The sequence below is a fragment of the Ctenopharyngodon idella genome, chromosome 22 (genome assembly GCF_019924925.1).
Source record: "Ctenopharyngodon idella isolate HZGC_01 chromosome 22, HZGC01, whole genome shotgun sequence".
NCBI lineage: Eukaryota > Metazoa > Chordata > Actinopteri > Cypriniformes > Xenocyprididae > Ctenopharyngodon > Ctenopharyngodon idella.
The window spans coordinates 16,194,608-16,211,108 of record NC_067241.1 but is presented as its reverse complement, the minus strand read 5'-3'; the positions used below and the strand labels follow the sequence as shown (position 1 = coordinate 16,211,108).

At 37.0% G+C, this 16,501-nt stretch overlaps 2 protein-coding genes across 7 annotated transcripts in view; both read right to left on the bottom strand.

Annotated features, from left to right (window-relative positions):
• Positions 1-2,879: 2,879 nt before the first annotated feature.
• On the bottom strand, positions 2,880-9,122 carry LOC127504799 (zinc finger protein basonuclin-2). 2 transcript variants are annotated; one of them, XR_007927447.1, is made up of 7 exons: positions 8,939-9,122; positions 8,612-8,674; positions 7,622-7,724; positions 7,300-7,535; positions 5,939-7,144; positions 3,781-3,954; positions 2,880-3,655 (listed from the first exon to the last, which is right to left on the bottom strand). XR_007927447.1 is itself a non-coding variant. In XM_051879827.1 (5 exons), exons 1-5 carry the CDS (start codon positions 8,969-8,971, stop codon positions 6,341-6,343), a joined length of 1,239 nt encoding a protein of 412 aa, XP_051735787.1. In that variant the 5' UTR covers positions 8,972-9,122; the 3' UTR covers positions 5,715-6,340. The 2 variants fall into 2 exon arrangements, 1 of the variants encoding a protein (XP_051735787.1); XM_051879827.1 differs by lacking the exons at positions 2,880-3,655; positions 3,781-3,954 and having other exon boundaries at positions 5,715-7,144.
• Positions 9,045-16,501, bottom strand: part of LOC127504796 (coiled-coil domain-containing protein 171) — a 23,631-nt gene continuing 16,174 nt past the window's right edge. For 4 of the 5 annotated variants that reach the window (XM_051879820.1, XM_051879819.1, XM_051879821.1 and 1 more), the window contains one exon: positions 15,959-16,189. In XM_051879820.1, coding sequence (XP_051735780.1) covers positions 16,067-16,189 — 123 coding nt within the window. In that variant the 3' untranslated portion in view covers positions 15,959-16,066. Of the gene's footprint in view, positions 9,181-15,958; positions 16,190-16,501 lie in introns of those variants that run through there. The other variant, XM_051879822.1, reaches the window with a different exon arrangement.

Below are 16,501 nucleotides of genomic sequence, written 5' to 3'. Positions count from 1 at the left end.
GTCAATTTATATAAACATTAAATAAATGTAAAACTTTTCTAAAGAAGTGTTTCGGTCGTGTTTTTTAAATGTATTCAGTGAATCCTTATGCTTTTAATTACCAAAAAGACACTCATTGGACTCGGGCGCCACCTATTGGTGTAATGACGTAAACTACAGAAACAGCCGCAAAGAATACAGGTGCTGGTCATATAATTAGAATATCATCAAAAAGTTGATTTATTTCACTAATTCCATTCAAAAAGTGAAACTTGTATATTATAGTCATTCATTACACACAGACTGATATATTTCAAATGTTTATTTCTTTTAATTTTGATGATTATAACTGACAACTAAGGAAAATCCCAAATTCAGTATCTCAGAAAATTAGAATATTGTGAAAAGGTTCAATATTGAAGACACCTGGTGCCACACTCTAATCAGCTAATTAACTCAAAACACCTGCAAAGGCCTTTAAATGGTCTCTCAGTCTAGTTCTGTAGGCTACACAATCATGGGGAAGACTGCTGACTTGACAGTTGTCCAAAAGATGACCATTGACACCTTGCACAAGGAGGGCAAGACACAAAAGGTCATTGCAAAAGAGGCTGGCTGTTCACAGAGGTCTGTGTCCAAGCACATTAATAGAGAGGCGAAGGGAAGGAAAAGATGTGGTAGAAAAAAGTGTACAAGCAATAGGGATAACCGCACCCTGGAGAGGATTGTGAAACAAAACCCATTCAAAAATGTGGGGGAGATTCACAAAGAGTGGACTGCAGCTGGAGTCAGTGCTTCAAGAACCACTACGCACAGACGTATGCAAGACATGGGTTTCAGCTGTCGCATTCCTTGTGTCAAGCCACTCTTGAACAACAGACAAGCGTCTCGCCCGGCCTAAAGACAAAAAGGACTGGACTGCTGCTGAGTGGTCCAAAGTTATGTTCTCTGATGAAAGTAAATTTTGCATTTCCTTTGGAAATCAGGGTCCCAGAGTCTGGAGGAAGAGAGGAGAGGCACACAATCCACGTTGCTTGAGGTCCAGTGTAAAGTTTCCACAGTCAGTGATGGTTTGGGGTGCCATGTCATCTGCTGGTGTTGGTCCACTGTGTTTTCTGAGGTCCAAGGTCAACGCAGCCGTATACCAGGAAGTTTTAGAGCACTTCCTGCTGCTGACCAACTTTATGGAGATGCAGATTTCATTTTCAACAGGACTTGGCACCTGCACACAGTGCCAAAGCTACCAGTACCTGGTTTAAGGACCATGGTATCCCTGTTCTTAATTGGCCAGCAAACTCGCCTGACCTTAAGCCCATAGAAAATCTATGGGGTATTGTGAAGAGGAAGATGCGATATGCCAGACCCAACAATGCAGAAGAGCTGAAGGCCACTATCAGAGCAACCTGGGCTCTTATAACACCTGAGCAGTGCCACAGACTGATCGACTCCATGCCACGCCGCATTGCTGCAGTAATTCAGGCAAAAGGAGCCCCAACTAAGTATTGAGTGCTGTACATGCTCATACTTTTCATGTTCATACTTTTCAGTTGGCCAAGATTTCTAAAAATCCTTTCTTTGTATTGGTCTTAATATTCCAATTTTCTGAGATACTGAATTTGGGATTTTCCTTAGTTGTCAGTTATAATCATCAAAATTAAAAGAAATAAACATTTGAAATATATCAGTCTGTGTGTAATGAATGAATATAATATACAAGTTTCACTTTTTGAATGGAATTAGTGAAATAAATCAACTTTTTGATGATATTCTAATTATATGACCAGCACCTGTATGTTGGATTCATAAGAATCTAGTGTGTGTCTTCTTTCCCCACTCACCAGCCTTTACGTCATCACGTAGACGGCGAGCAGCGGGAGTTTATTTCTGTCCATGACATTCAGGAAGGTGTAATTTTCATTTATCTGATATAATATGCCGCTGGAAAATTCAAATGAACGTTTCAGTGTTCTAAATTATGTTTTGTCGAGGCAACTTCTCTGAAAGTTGATCATGTTGACATCCGTACTCGCGCTTTTTTCAAAGACGTCGGTTAGAAAACGGGCGGGATTTTACCTCAGTGGAGAGTGCGCGCGCACACGGTAAGGTGTTGATTTTCAAAATTAAACAGTATATAAACCAGGGGTGTCCAAACTTTTTAAAAAGGGGGCCAGATTCGATGTTGTGGACACACCAATATATATATATATATATATTACATGTTTTGTTTTTTGGAAACATGACAGATTGGACAATCTTGAGCTGACAGTAGTAGCTTGAGATAGGACACAGATGTAAATTTAATACACAAACAATATCTGTAAAACTTTTAACAACCTCGTTTTAAAAGGAGGAATTTAAATATTATTACTGAGTTAGAACTCTATTCTTATTAGAAACCCGGAAATGAGAAGAGGGTCTATTAACTTTTAAGTTTGTTTCAAAATGGATCAAGTGCTGGGCTCCTGAAACATAAATCACTACATTCATCATTACTAACTGACTGTAATTACTGACAACATGTAATTTGAGGTACAGTATATGTAAAACACATTCCCTTTTTAGGCTTGTAAAATACGTATTTTAGTTAAAAAATATATACATTAGATTCTTAAGCCACAAACATGAAAACCTGTTAACTATTCAATTAAGTGAAACAGAAAAACCTATATCTTTGGAAAGTTGGTTGTATTAACACATTTACATAAAACAAACAAAAAAAAATAGAACATTAGTTTGACTTTACAGTGAGCAACCAGTAGATCAGAGAGCGGCATCACTGTTTAGTGTCCTGGTTATAGTTCAGATTGAGTTCTCTCTGGTGTGATGGGTTTGAACTCAGAGCTGAAATCAGAGCAGCACATCCACTCTCTCTAATATTGCAGTGAGACAACCTGCAGAGACAAAGAGAAAAACTCAAAACACTTTATCCAGCAGGAGCAATGTGAGAATATATGGCTGGTTTACATGAGTTGTGTCCCAAATGACACACTATAAACTATGCACTTATACACTATGTACTCATCCCTGTAGTGTGTGCATTTTATAATGTTATTTTGTCACTCAGCAGAGTCTGATAGCCCTTACCCCTGCGCTATGTAATAAAAGCTGTGACAGTTGAGTGCATGAAGGGTACAACATTCCACACTTCGTTTTTTTTCCATTAATTTAGTGCATCATCCGGGTATTTAAAGTGCACTTTTTCTTTTTGGAATTTTCAGTGTGAACACACTATTCACTATTTATACTTAAAAACGTCATAGAATACCGCATAAGTACGCAAATTGGGATGCACAGATAGTTAATAATAAAGCTGTAGTGATAATGATCTTATCATTATCACTATCATCATTATATCATTATAATGATAATGAACAGTAGTAATATTAAGTAGTAATGGTCATAACAGGAATGTAGTGGTGCAAAAAAGTTCAAGTATGCATCTTGTTGTTTGTATAAAGTCCAGAGTTAGCAAATGAAGATATTTAGCACTTTCTGATGGCAGATAAGCTGTAGTGTCCATGTGTGCTGCCGCCTCCCCTTGACAGACACTTTTCATCAGGCAGATGAAGTTAACTTCAAATTCAAGCTAAAGAAGTCTCTCAGATGTGATGGGTTTGATATAAGAGATGAAGCCAGAGCAAAACAACCTTCCTCTCCTCTGCAATCGTATTCCAGCCTGCAGAGAAGAGAATGACTAAAATTTACTGCTCAACACAAATTCTACATTTAATATAAAATGAAGAATGAAACATTTAAAAATATAAGACTAATTGATTTGATAAAATGATTAACATCACTCACTCTAGTTTCTCTAGTTTACAGTGTGGGTCCTTCAGTAGAACAGACAGAAGCTTCACTCCTTAATCTCTTGGTTCATTGTAGTTCAGATTGAGTTCTTTAACATGTGACGGGTTTGATAACAGACCTTAAACCAGGGCAGCACAACCTTCCTCTCCAATACTGCAGCACTCCAACCTGAGGAGAGAAACACACTCAGGGTGTGTTCACACTTGTAGGTCACTTCTCTTGGTTCTTTTGGTCCGGACCCAAAAAGAAAATAATACGTTTAGTCCTGGTTCACTTAGCATTTAACACCAAACTTAAAGATATAAAACAACAACAACAAAAAAACATTGTATGACATATATTTTGTGACGGAACACCTAAAACAATGCTGTGTGCTGGTCTAAATGCTTGTATGTGTATATATAATGGTATTTTTACCAGCTGAGATCTTGTGAAGAGCTTATAAAATGTGCAAAGTCAAAACAGCAGCAGGAATGCCTCGTTTACACACACAAATGAAGATGTGCTACAAGGAGACACATAAACAAGATCTAAAAGCTGTTGCATTTGCTGCCAGGGCAGGTGAATTTTTTTTTAATAATGCAACTTCTGACATGGCAGCCAGTGGACTAAAGTTTTTACAGATGAAATAGTGCACATACACTAAATGGCTCCACAGAAGGCGCCGTCTTTGACTTAGCACAACTATTCACTGTATTGCTGCCATTGTTTGACCAAACTCCCCACCACAATCATTCCCTTTAGACTCCTGAGCCTTTACTGCCTAATGGTTTGCCATCTGATGTACCTTTGGATAATATCATTAAAAAGCTAACAACCATCAGTGTAAATACAATTTTATTCTTTACATAAAAAAAAGACTGTCAACAGTGATAAGGTATAGCTAAGATACCTTACGAACGTATGACTTACAGAAGGTATACTTAACTAAGAACGTTTCAGGAAATGCTTATTAACGAGGTACAGCTTAAGGTATAATTTAAGAACGGCGTAGAGCTAAGAAGGTTTCAGGAAATCCTTCCCAGTTTTTAAAATGTTTTTTTTTTTTTAAATTTGTTATGTGAACATTAAGGGAACATGCATACTATTCTTCAAACATTATGGGAACGTTCTGAAACAAGTAGTAACATTCTAAAAAGAAAAAAAACTTTAGACGAACGTCCAACTGAAAAGTTTAGGAAAAAAAAATAAAAAATTTTGTGCTAACGTTTTGAAAACATTATTAAAGTCCAGATAACTTTGAATGAACGTTCTATTAACGTTATTTTGTGGCCACAGGTTCGTTTTGCAGAGAAAATGACAAAGATTCATCCGATTCCAAATCTTTAAAATTAATTGGCTTAAAAACCTCCAACGATGTGATAATGTAGTATTTGGCCACAGTAAAACAACAACAACAAACCACCAGATTTAAGCGGGCCTACACGAAATAATGAGAAAAAGCAGCCTCCCATTAAAACCAGTATTATAATTTACATATTTAATTTTAAATGTTTTTAAATCGAGATCGAATGACCAGAAGTATGGAGTGATGCTCTTGATACTTACTTGTTTTTCCTCTCTTAGTGTGATTTATATTCCTAACATTCTAAGATGGATCCTTCCTGATGCATTACTTTCACTTTTGCTCTTACGCAGACAGGGAACATTGGCGCTCGTGCATATTATGGGAGAGGATATATTATCGAAACAACATGTAAGCAAACAGTTGAAAAAACAAAAACAAAAAAAGAAACAGTAGCTTCCAGTGGTGAAATAATCGTTTATATAAATAATAAACACTTCACACAGAATCATGGCGGACTCGATGTCTATCTGCGCATACTCATGTCATCATACTCGTAATAAAATGAAGTCTAGTTGTTATGTTTTTTAACTTAATTAATAAATTCATACATAACTTTTGAACGGTCAGCAGTTGAAAAAGATCAGTTTTGGTGAACTTTATTTTACTGAGTTCCACTTGTTCTGGTCCTAGAACAGAATTCCATCTTGTTTAAAGTTTCAGGGTCGAGTTTTCTTTCTTTTCTTTTTACATCATTGTTGAAACGTAATATAATAAGGTAAAATAAAGTTATTATATTTTGTTTCAAGTTCACAAACACAATTCATTTTTTTAATAATAACAATAGTGCACTGATGAATCGCTCACAATAAAAGCAGGAACACAGAGTCAGATTTGATTTCACGTTGTCACAGTCACAGGTTGCTATGGCGATGACCTCTACAGTCACAGGTGGGGCCACACAGCTCCTCTTTGACCTTTAGTAGAGGTCGAAATCTTCCTTTCCATTCGTCATCCACTCTTGGAATCTCTCCCATCTTCCCATCATTTCTCTCTTCCACGTTGCTATGATAACTGTACGCCGTCTTATCGAGGTGTTTGTATTGCGTATGGGTGTTGAATATATGATGCTTGTTGCCATGGAGACTGTTGACCGGTTGCCTTGGCGATACCGTGATGTGATCGTCATCCTCACTGCGAATCTCTCGCTTGAGCTTCAGCGGCGTGCTGGACTTCCGTGACTTCTTCTTAGGCGTCACGTCGATCACGTCACAGAGGCCTTTCTGACTGCCCCGTAGCTCCGCCTCCTGAGATACCGTGAGCTTCACAGACGCCTGGATGGTCTTTCCGATGGTCAGTGTTGTTGGCTGCCATGGAAACAGGCAGCGGTGTCCGGCGAGGTTGAGCGGTGAATCTGTGGGTGGCGTGCTGGAGCGCGGCGTGCAGTCGAGGGTTGGGGTTTGCGCTGTGCCGGTTGCGGCTGCGCAGGGAGCTGAACATCATGTTGCAGCCGGCGATAGTGCAGCGATGCTTGATCTTCAGGTGCACAGCGTTGAAGTGGATCTTCAGCGTTCCTTTATCGTAGAACGTCTTGGCGCAGGCGTCGCAGCTCACGCGGCCTTTACTCGAGGACGATCCGTGCCGGCGCTCGCGCGTTCCTGAGGAATCTGCGATCGGAGGACGGAGACGCTGCTCATCATGTTTTCGTAGCAGCGACGTTCCTCTTGGGTTTCTGGGTCTCGTCTCGCCGTGGTTCTGTTCGCTCAGCCGCTGTAGTTTTTGCGTGGCGGGATGAGGTACCAGAGCCGGTGAGGGAGGGAACGGGGACGGACTGATGTAGTGAAAGGGCTGCAGGAACGCTAGAGTTCCTCCCGGCAGATTCTCGAAGTGCTGCAGCGTCTCTCTGGGACTGTGACGGACGTCAGCTCTGAACGCTGTCTCCGGGCAGATCTCATCAGACATGAGCTCCACGATGGATTTCGTTTCCCCAAAACGCAGAAACTGACGCAAGGTCACGACCTCGTCCTCCGGGCTCATGGTGACCCAGCGATCCAGGACCTTCCCCATGGAGTCCTAAAGGATCAGATTTAAAGGGATAGTTCACCCAAACATGAACATTCTGCTGTCATTTACTCACCCTCATATGTACAATTCTGTTCAATTTGTGTGTGAGTGAGTGTGTGTGTGTATGAATGTGCATGTGTGTGTGTGTGTGTGTGTGTGTTCACCTGCAGCATGTATCCTCTCACATAGTCACGCAGCGTCCAGCTGAGTGTGTGTATGATGTTGAGCACCTGTGTGTGTGTGAGGACACTGAACAACCGATCCAGCAGGATCTTCATCCGGATAGGAAGCGCCTGCGTCCCGTACAGGATCAGACTGCTGATGTCAAACACCACGTGACTCTGGACGATCTCCACCTGCCCCGAACACACGAGCGCCGGACCGCACACCTTCCCCACAGCTGCACAGCATTACACATATTAACAAATCACTTATGAGGGGAATCCAGTTTTTTTTTAAATCTCACACGACAAACATGTTTCATACCGTGGGCGACCCAGCCGTGACCACAGCGATCACATGACCTGATCTGATGTCGTCCTGGCAGGAAACACTCACAGTGACAGTCTGCGTGTGTGCAACCAACCACCTGCGGAAAAATGACACTCAAAGTCACCATGAAATCAAAAGTGTTTATTCTAAATAAATGTTTTAAATTCATGTTCCTGGTAATCTTGAATCAGAATATCTTCTCCTCCCTCTTGCAGTGTCTCTTCTCTTCTCTGATGATGAGGGCGGGGCAACCTGTCACTCACATGAGATCCACCAATAGCAAACCTCAACCATCCAATCAATTCCCCACAGACAAAATCAAGCCCCGCCCTCATTTGTTCTTGTTTGCGAAGCGTTTCCCTCAGATATACGGCACAATAGAGAAGAAAAGACGATCTTTCATGCCGACTTTAAATCTTATTTTAATGATCTCAAAGTAAAAAATTAAAGTACAAAATACTTCTGAAGTTTTCACATTCGTCTTTAAGTATTAAAAAATAACAAAAACATAAAGTGAATAAACAAGACGGATGAAATCTAAAGACAAAAGAGTCACTTTAAACTGAGCGAAACGTTTAATCAAAGTCTGAATCTGTTTCAAGAAAATTATAATAAAATTATAATCATTTTAATGATTAAAAACAATGACCAATTGCAATAACTCCTGAGTAATTTAGTTTTTTATTTGAAATGTTTATATAATAATTCTGTTCACAGTCAAATTTGAGGATTGATTATTATAGTTCAACTGTTTGTTTCATGTTGTGACGGATGAGACAAATGACCAAAGTTTTACACTGAAATCTGTTTCACTGGCTGCTTTAAGTGAAGTTAAAATGCAGAAAGACAGAAAGACTTAAATCATAATAACCAGCAAAAAACACTCAAATAATGTGAATTTAATGGAGTAAGAGCACAAGCTTTAATAGCAGTCAGATAAAGCACAAGTTCAGACGTGTACGCCTCATTTCTGTCCATCCGTACCTCCTTCAGCTTCACAGACGCGGTCCGTTCATCACGCTTCAGAAGAGACTCGTCACCGTCCGTCTGTCAAACACAAACTCTGATCATCTCTGAATACTAATAAACACTAATGCTGGAAACATTAAGACAAACTTGTACTTAAACTCCAATAAATGACAATAAAATTGATTGAACAATTAAACTAAAGTTCATTGTTGTGAATCATGTTCTACTTTAATCACAGTACAATTAGAGATTCATCTTAAACAGGCACATGACAGACCATCTTTTTCAAAATGTCTAGAGATGATATTTCTCAAAAGATAGTGTAGTGTACATATGCGATACCTCCTGGTGGAGTGTGTGTGTCCACGTCCCCATGCTGGATCTTGATCCGCTCACGGGCCGGTTCTCTGCTCCGGTCTGGATCCGGTTCAGTCCTTATCTGGAGTCGCCCGCTGAAGTTCTGACCCAAGTGAATATAAAGACTCCTAATCACCATCACTCTCTCTCTCACCGCAAGACTCCGCCCACTCTTAATGAGAACAGTAGAGCGGCCGCGTCTGATTGGATGAGAGCTTTCCTTTGTCCTGGAGAGAGAGAGAGAAATAGAAAAAGAATGGGAGGATGTGAAACTGGTGTTAGTAAAACACATTCAGAAACAGAAAGAGCTCTGGGCTAAAACTGCTCAGAAACACGTTTGAAAGATTCCAGATGTGCTGATCAGCATTTTAACACCCTCATATACATTACAGAGACCTTCTCTTGCAGCTCTGGAGAGACTAAACGTTCTTACAACTCTATCAATAGATTCAAGAAAACAAAGCAATCACAATGCGATATAAAAATAATAGATTGATGTCATTCAGTCTGGTCTGCTTTTGAATTGTGAACATTATAACAAGATTTTAAAAGTGTTATTAAATCCACAAAAAATGGTCTCGTTTGTTAATGTTAACTTTTAATCTTAAAAGTATTTTACTATATGTTGAGATTAAAATTAACGAAGATTAATTAATGCTGCAGAAGTATTGTTCATTGTTAGTTCATGTTAACTTGTGTAGTTAACTACAAATGAAGCCTTATTGTAAAGGTTTACCCAACAGTGAAACTAGTAAAATAAGGTTTGATTGAGTCTTTGAGCTGAATTAAATGCAGAAATTTGTGGTGAAAAATAATAATTAAGACTTATTCACAGTAAAGATGATAACTGTAAAGTTTTAAGAATCATTCAAACTCTTAGAAAATAGCAAAATCCACACCACAACTACAACGATAATAACTTCAAACACTTAAATGAGATTTATCCAATAAACACATTTTTAAGATTAAGATTTTGATGTGAATAATTGCGTATTTTGTGAAACATATCGAAAATTTAGATTTGTTCATTTGTGCAACCTTTTTGGAGAGATGTTTTGGTAAACAAAGATATAGATTTTGTTAATTAAGTGTAAATGTTTTAAATTTAATCTCAACTGAGGGAGAATGAGGAGCAAATCTGTGAAAGACAAGAAAACCCTTGAGCAGATTTGACTTTTGGAAAAGTATAAACTAATTTGAGAAAGCCCTTTTCTTTTTAGTTTTTTAGTATTTATATATCTATTTTATTTTTGTAAAAGATGTTGTAATTTAGTGATTTAATATATGCTGTGTTTGTTTGTAAATTTTTGAAGCATTCAATAAACAACAATTATCCAATAAACACATTTTTAACATTTTGATGTGAATAATTGTGTATTTTGTGAAACATATCAAAAATTATGATTTTTTCTTTGTTAATTTGTGCAACCTTTCTGGGTAGATTTTTTGGTAAACAAAGATATAGATTTTGTTGTTAATTTCTTTCAAGTGTAAATGTTTTAAATTTAAGCTCAGATGTGGAAGAACGAAGTTAAACTTGAGAGCAAGTCTTTGAAAAGACAAGAAAGCCCTTAAGATGATTTCACTTCTGGAAGAGTAAAAGCAAATTTGAGAAAGCCCCTTTTTTAGTTTTAGTGCTTTAATATATGCCGTGTTTGTTTGTAAATTTTTGAAAAATTCAACAAACAAAAAAAAATATTTAACGATAATGACTTGGAAGAACAATTTCACGATTTTTTGTCTGATAAAAACACCAACAGCCAATCAGAATCCAGAAACGACAAGGGGGTTGTGAGTTGATGAAAACTAATAATTAATTTAATCATAAAAAAGTAAAATTAAGATCATGTTAATTTTTTATTATATAATTGTATATAATTATATAAATTTTATTCTGCTATTATTTTTAAAAATCGAAATAACACACTAAAAAATCTGTTTTGTTTAATATTCTCAATAAGTGAAAAAAAAAAAAAAAAATTTAAAACTACTTCCGTACAGATAACAGGGAACGTTCTGGCAATGTTCTCTCAAAGTTATGAACAAACGTTCTTCCAGTAACGTTAATAGAACGTTCGTTCAAAGTTATCTGGTCTTTAATAATGTTCTCCAAACGTTAGCACAAAAACATTATTTATGGAACATTTTAATTGGATGTTCCTCTAACATTTTTTCAGAGAACATTCAAAAGTAACGTTCCCATAATGTTTGAAGAATAGATGGAATGTTCTCTGAACGTTCAGAAATAACGTTTTCATAACTTAATGCCAATTTTACCAAATTTTCTAAGAACATATTTTTGTTAGCTGGGTTATAGCTGAACTATACGCAGCCGTTCCTGAGCGATTCCTGCAAACGGCAGAAAACAAGACAAAACTGCTCCAGGATCAGAATATTCCAGTCCGGAGGGACAAACCGGCGGCATCAATCCTGTAACGGCGTGTAAACCAGGCCTTTGGCAGCGGAAGAGCCTGAATCCAACACCTAGAAACACGAGGATTAATACTTAATAACGGAGACGGTGAGTGTCTGTGCCGCTGTTAATGAACCTGATGGGACCGTCGTTGTGAATTAATGAAGGTTGTTGTGTTTAAGTAACTGGGGACGGCATCAAAGCGTCTCGCGCGCGTCTTCTATCCGGCAAACTTCGCTACCTGCTAGCCGTGGCCAATCGGAGGACTCAGGTGACCCTGCCAAAAAAACACACACCCATGAGGAAGAGAAAGAGGAAGAGAGGAGGAGGAGAAAAACCTACTTTAATCCTCTTTCCCTCTGATGCCACTTTCTGCTGTCCCACATTGAGATGTGAACGTGTGATCAGACCCGCTCCGTCTCTTTGTGGTCGATCCAACTTGGCACATTGGCGATATAAAGGGGGACAAACACACACACAGACTCGAGAAGGAGGCAGAAACTCACAGCAGAAGTCTGACGGATGATCTCTGTCATAATTAAAACTCAAATCACTTTCAGAAGTTCCCCGATGTGGTTGTGTGGAGGAGGAAAAAACATTCTGGTTATTTCAATTCCTAACTAGACCTTCTGAAGAAAATGTGAGTGGTGATAGTATAAAACTTACCTGCGATAATTGTTGTTTGTTTTCATCCATTTTATGGTCCAGAAGCTGAAAATGGTGTATCTGATCACTTATAAAAGTACAGGAACGTTTACAGAACGTTCTCTCAAAGTTATGAACAAACGTTCTTTCAGTAACGTTAATAAAACTTTTGTTTAATGTTATCTGGTCTTTAACAATGTTCTCAAAACATAAGCACAAAAACTTTATTTATACATCGTTCATGGAAGGTATTTTCTGAAACGTGTTTTTTTAAACGTTACTAACTACTCATTTCAGAACGTTCAGAGAACATTCAAAAGTAACGTTCCCATGATGTCTGAAGAATGATAAAATGGAATGTTTGCTAAAAAAAACTAAACAAATTTACACAGTAAAATACCAAAACAGTAATATACCGTAAAACAATGCATTCTGGGTAATATTATTGGTCGCTTTCGAGAAAATAACCTATAGGATGTTTACTCGAAAATGACAAATATTACCCAGAATGCATTGCTTTTACAATATATTACTTCTGTATATTACAATGCATTCTGGGTAATATTATTTGTCGTTTTCGAGAAAGTAGCCTATAGGCCTCTTTTCTTAAAATGACAAATATTACCCAGAATGCAGGGTTTTTATGGTATATTACTGTTTATTTTACTGTGTAAAAATTTTTTTTTTTTTTAGTTATATTTTAGAAAGTAAGTTTTCTGTAACATTCGCATAACCAAGAAAACATTAAAAAACGACATTTTGAACAACATTCCGAAATTAGGTTTTCATAACTTTAGCAGAACATGTTTTTGTTAGGCGGGTAAATACTCAAACATGCTGACAGCCACTTTTACTGTGTGACCAACATTACGACTGAAGGTTTAGAGAAATAAAGCATCTTTCCCCTCAAAGTAACATGTTTTAATAAATGATTTAAGCTTGAACATCTTTTACTTTTCAACGGCGAGCAACAAAAGCAGCCAGCCGACATCATCAGCCATAAACTGACTGGAGTTAATCAGACTGTAATGAGCGTCAGCAGTGAATGTATTCATAATGACGGAACGAAGGGACTTTAAGTACAGAAATGTGTCGTTACAGCAGAAACGGCTGACAGTGTGTTTGTGAAACTGCTTTTAATCAGACGTGAGATTAAAGCTGCTCTGAACTCTTTTGTTAGTTTCTACGGCCACATGATCCTCTTAAAGACACCAGTGACCAGAAGAGAGAGACATTTACAGTGCACACACACACACACACACACACACACACACACACACATCAAAATATCCTGGGTTAAAAACAACCCAAGTTGGGTTGAAAATGGACAAACCCAGCGGTTGGGTTAAATGTTTGATCAACCTGCTGGTCAGTTTTATATAACTCAACTATTGTTTAAAAATTACTGTATTGTTGCTTAAAATGAACCCAAAATATCCTGGAAATTAACATTAATACGTTTAACACAATAAGTTTAATTAATAATAATCAAACAATAAATATTTATTAAATTGCTTATTAATAAATGTTCACCATTTGATTATCATTGTTGCCTCTAGTAATTATGTGTCTGATTTTTAATTTCCTTCATATTTTGGGTTCATTTTAAACCAGACATATAGTCATTTTTAAACAATAGTTGAGTTAAATAAAATTACCCAGCAGGTTGATCAGACATTTAACCCAACCGCTGGGTTTGTCCATTTTTAAACCAACTTGGGTTGTTTTTAACCCAGCAGTGTATATATAACACACACTACCGTTTAACATTTAATGTTTCTGACAGAGTCTCTTCTGCTCATCAAAGCTGCATTTATTTGATCAAAAATACAGTAAAAACAGTGAAATATTATTACAATGTAAAACAGCTGTTTTCTATGTGAATATATACTAAAGTGTAATTTATTCCTGTGATCAAAGCTGAATTTTCAGCATCATTACTCCAGTCTTTAGTGTCACATGATCCTTCAGAAATCATTCTGATATGATGATTTGATGCTCAAGAAACATTTATGATTATTATCAGTGTTGAAAACAGCTTTGCTGATTGATATTTCTGTGGAAACCGTCATATATTTTATTTTTCAGGATTCTTTGATGTATAGAAAGTTCAAAAGAACAGCATTTATTTGAAATATAATCTTTTTAACATTATAAATGTCACTTCTGATCAATTTAATGTGTTCTTGATGAAGAATTTTACAATCTGCAAATTTCTTACATTTCGTCTGTTTCTTACACAAAACTATCAAATGAATTGGAATATAGTGACATGTTATGATACTTTTATGGTGCTTTTTGGTCACAGTCTGCTTTCATGAATTATGCAGTAGCGTTCGTTCTGTTTACTGAAAGGAAGTTCCACTGATATGATGGAGTATAAAGGACTTTCCTCCAGAGACGGTGGAGCTGCTGCTGACGCGACTGAACATCAGTCTGATCGCCCTCGTGTCTCACGAACTGATGCTTCAGCAAAACGCTTTGAGTCTCTGAGTTTGAGTCTGAAGCAGCTGAAGTTTCATTCCTGAGCGCCTGAAGATCAATGACCATCATTCACAGCTCACAGTCCGATTCTACATGTCCGTCTCGGTCATGTGATTGTCTAGGCAGCTCGACCTGTCAACTTCTGACCCAACGACAGTCTGATCATCTATGAGGCGGACGGAACAGATTTACGTCTCTCTTCATCTCTGGACGGCGGCTGGAAAGAGGATTTTCTCAGACGAGAGGATTAAACAAACACATCCAGTGTCACTGTGACAGTGTTAAAGAACCACCAAACAACATGAGATTTTCAGCTCTTATGAGAAAAAAAAATGACAAGTAACTACACTAAATGTACAAGGAAACTAATATTAAGAAACTAATAAATATTGCTGTTGAGCGATTTAATTATAAATTGTTTTTTTTTTTTAGCTTTGTTATATTTAGTGTAAATATATGTTGAAGTTTGATGTTCTCCCTCTTTTTAAAGAAACTAATATTGTAATTATTTAATAATAACATATATATTTTAGTTTCTGACATGAAATAAAAATAAAAAAGGTAACTGCGATTTTTATCATGCAATTCTTACTTTTTTCCCCCACAATTGTGAGGTATAAGCTTGCAATTGCCTTTTTAATTTTTTTATTCAAGCTTCCATAGTATTTTCAGTCCTGGATAAATTTGCTTTGACATAAAACTAATTTAGAAAATTGTAGAAAATGCAGAAAATTTACTCTGACATGCAAATTAAGTCGGCATGAAATTAAAATTCACCTCATCTATTTTCTAAATGTATGTTATTGATCTTATTGTGAACTATTTATCCATGTATATAAACTACCATTCAAAAGTTGTAATTTTTTAAAAAGAAATTAATTTTATTCATCAAGGACACATTAAGTTGATCAAAAGTGACAGAAAAGATATTTATAATGTTACAAAAGATTCTATTTCAAATAAATGCTGTTCTTTTGAACTTTCTATTCAACAAAAAATCTTGAAAAATAAAATACATCACAGTTTCCACAAAGATATGAACTGTTTTCAACATTGATAATAATCATAAATGTTTCTTGAGCAGCAAATCATCATATTAGAATGATTTCTGAAGGATCATGTGACACTGAAGACTGGAGTAATGATGCTGAAAATTCAGCTTTGATCACAGGAATAAATTACACTTTACTATATATTCACATAGAAAACAGCTGATTTACATTGGAATAATATTTCACTGTTTTACTGTATTTTTGATCAAATAAAGGCAGGCTTGATGAGCAGAAGAGACTCTTTCAATAAAATAAATCTTAATTATTAAATAAATCTTAATTATTCAAAACTTCTGACCAGTGCTGTATATTTAGAAAGTCAAAAATACTGCAGACTTTGCCTGATTTAGGGTGTGTCCCATCTTACCCCACTGTGATGTTTAGTGTAAATGAGTGTGAGAGACATTCACATCAGTAAATCACTGAAGATTTAATAACACTAATAAACAGTGACTAATAAACATCATCCACAGGGAAACAGAAGTCAAATATTATAAAGAGTGAACAGAGCTCAGTTCGTCAGTGTTTTCTCTCTCTCGTGAGATCTGAGAGTGTGTTTCTGGAGGAACCTTTCAGTGCGACCGCAGCGTCTGACAGACACGTCCCACAATCCACCTCTGCTGGCGGCTCACAGGACGAAAACTGCCACAAAAACACACAGAGAGTCATGCAGATGTGTTCATGTCCAGATTCAAGGCTTTCATACAGTACGGCTCTTTTACAGCAGATTCAGTTCACAGTCCTGACAATCTCATTTTATTTACAATAATTCAGCGTAAGTAACAGTCGCACACACATTCAGCTTCTGACATGTGATTCATTGAGTCACACATGAAGACTCGCTCTGACTGGATCACTGAATCAGTTGAATCGCTCTGACTAACAACCGTTCAGTGCGATTTGCGAACAGGATCATTTAAAAGAATCAGCTCGTTCACGAATCAGACACCGCTA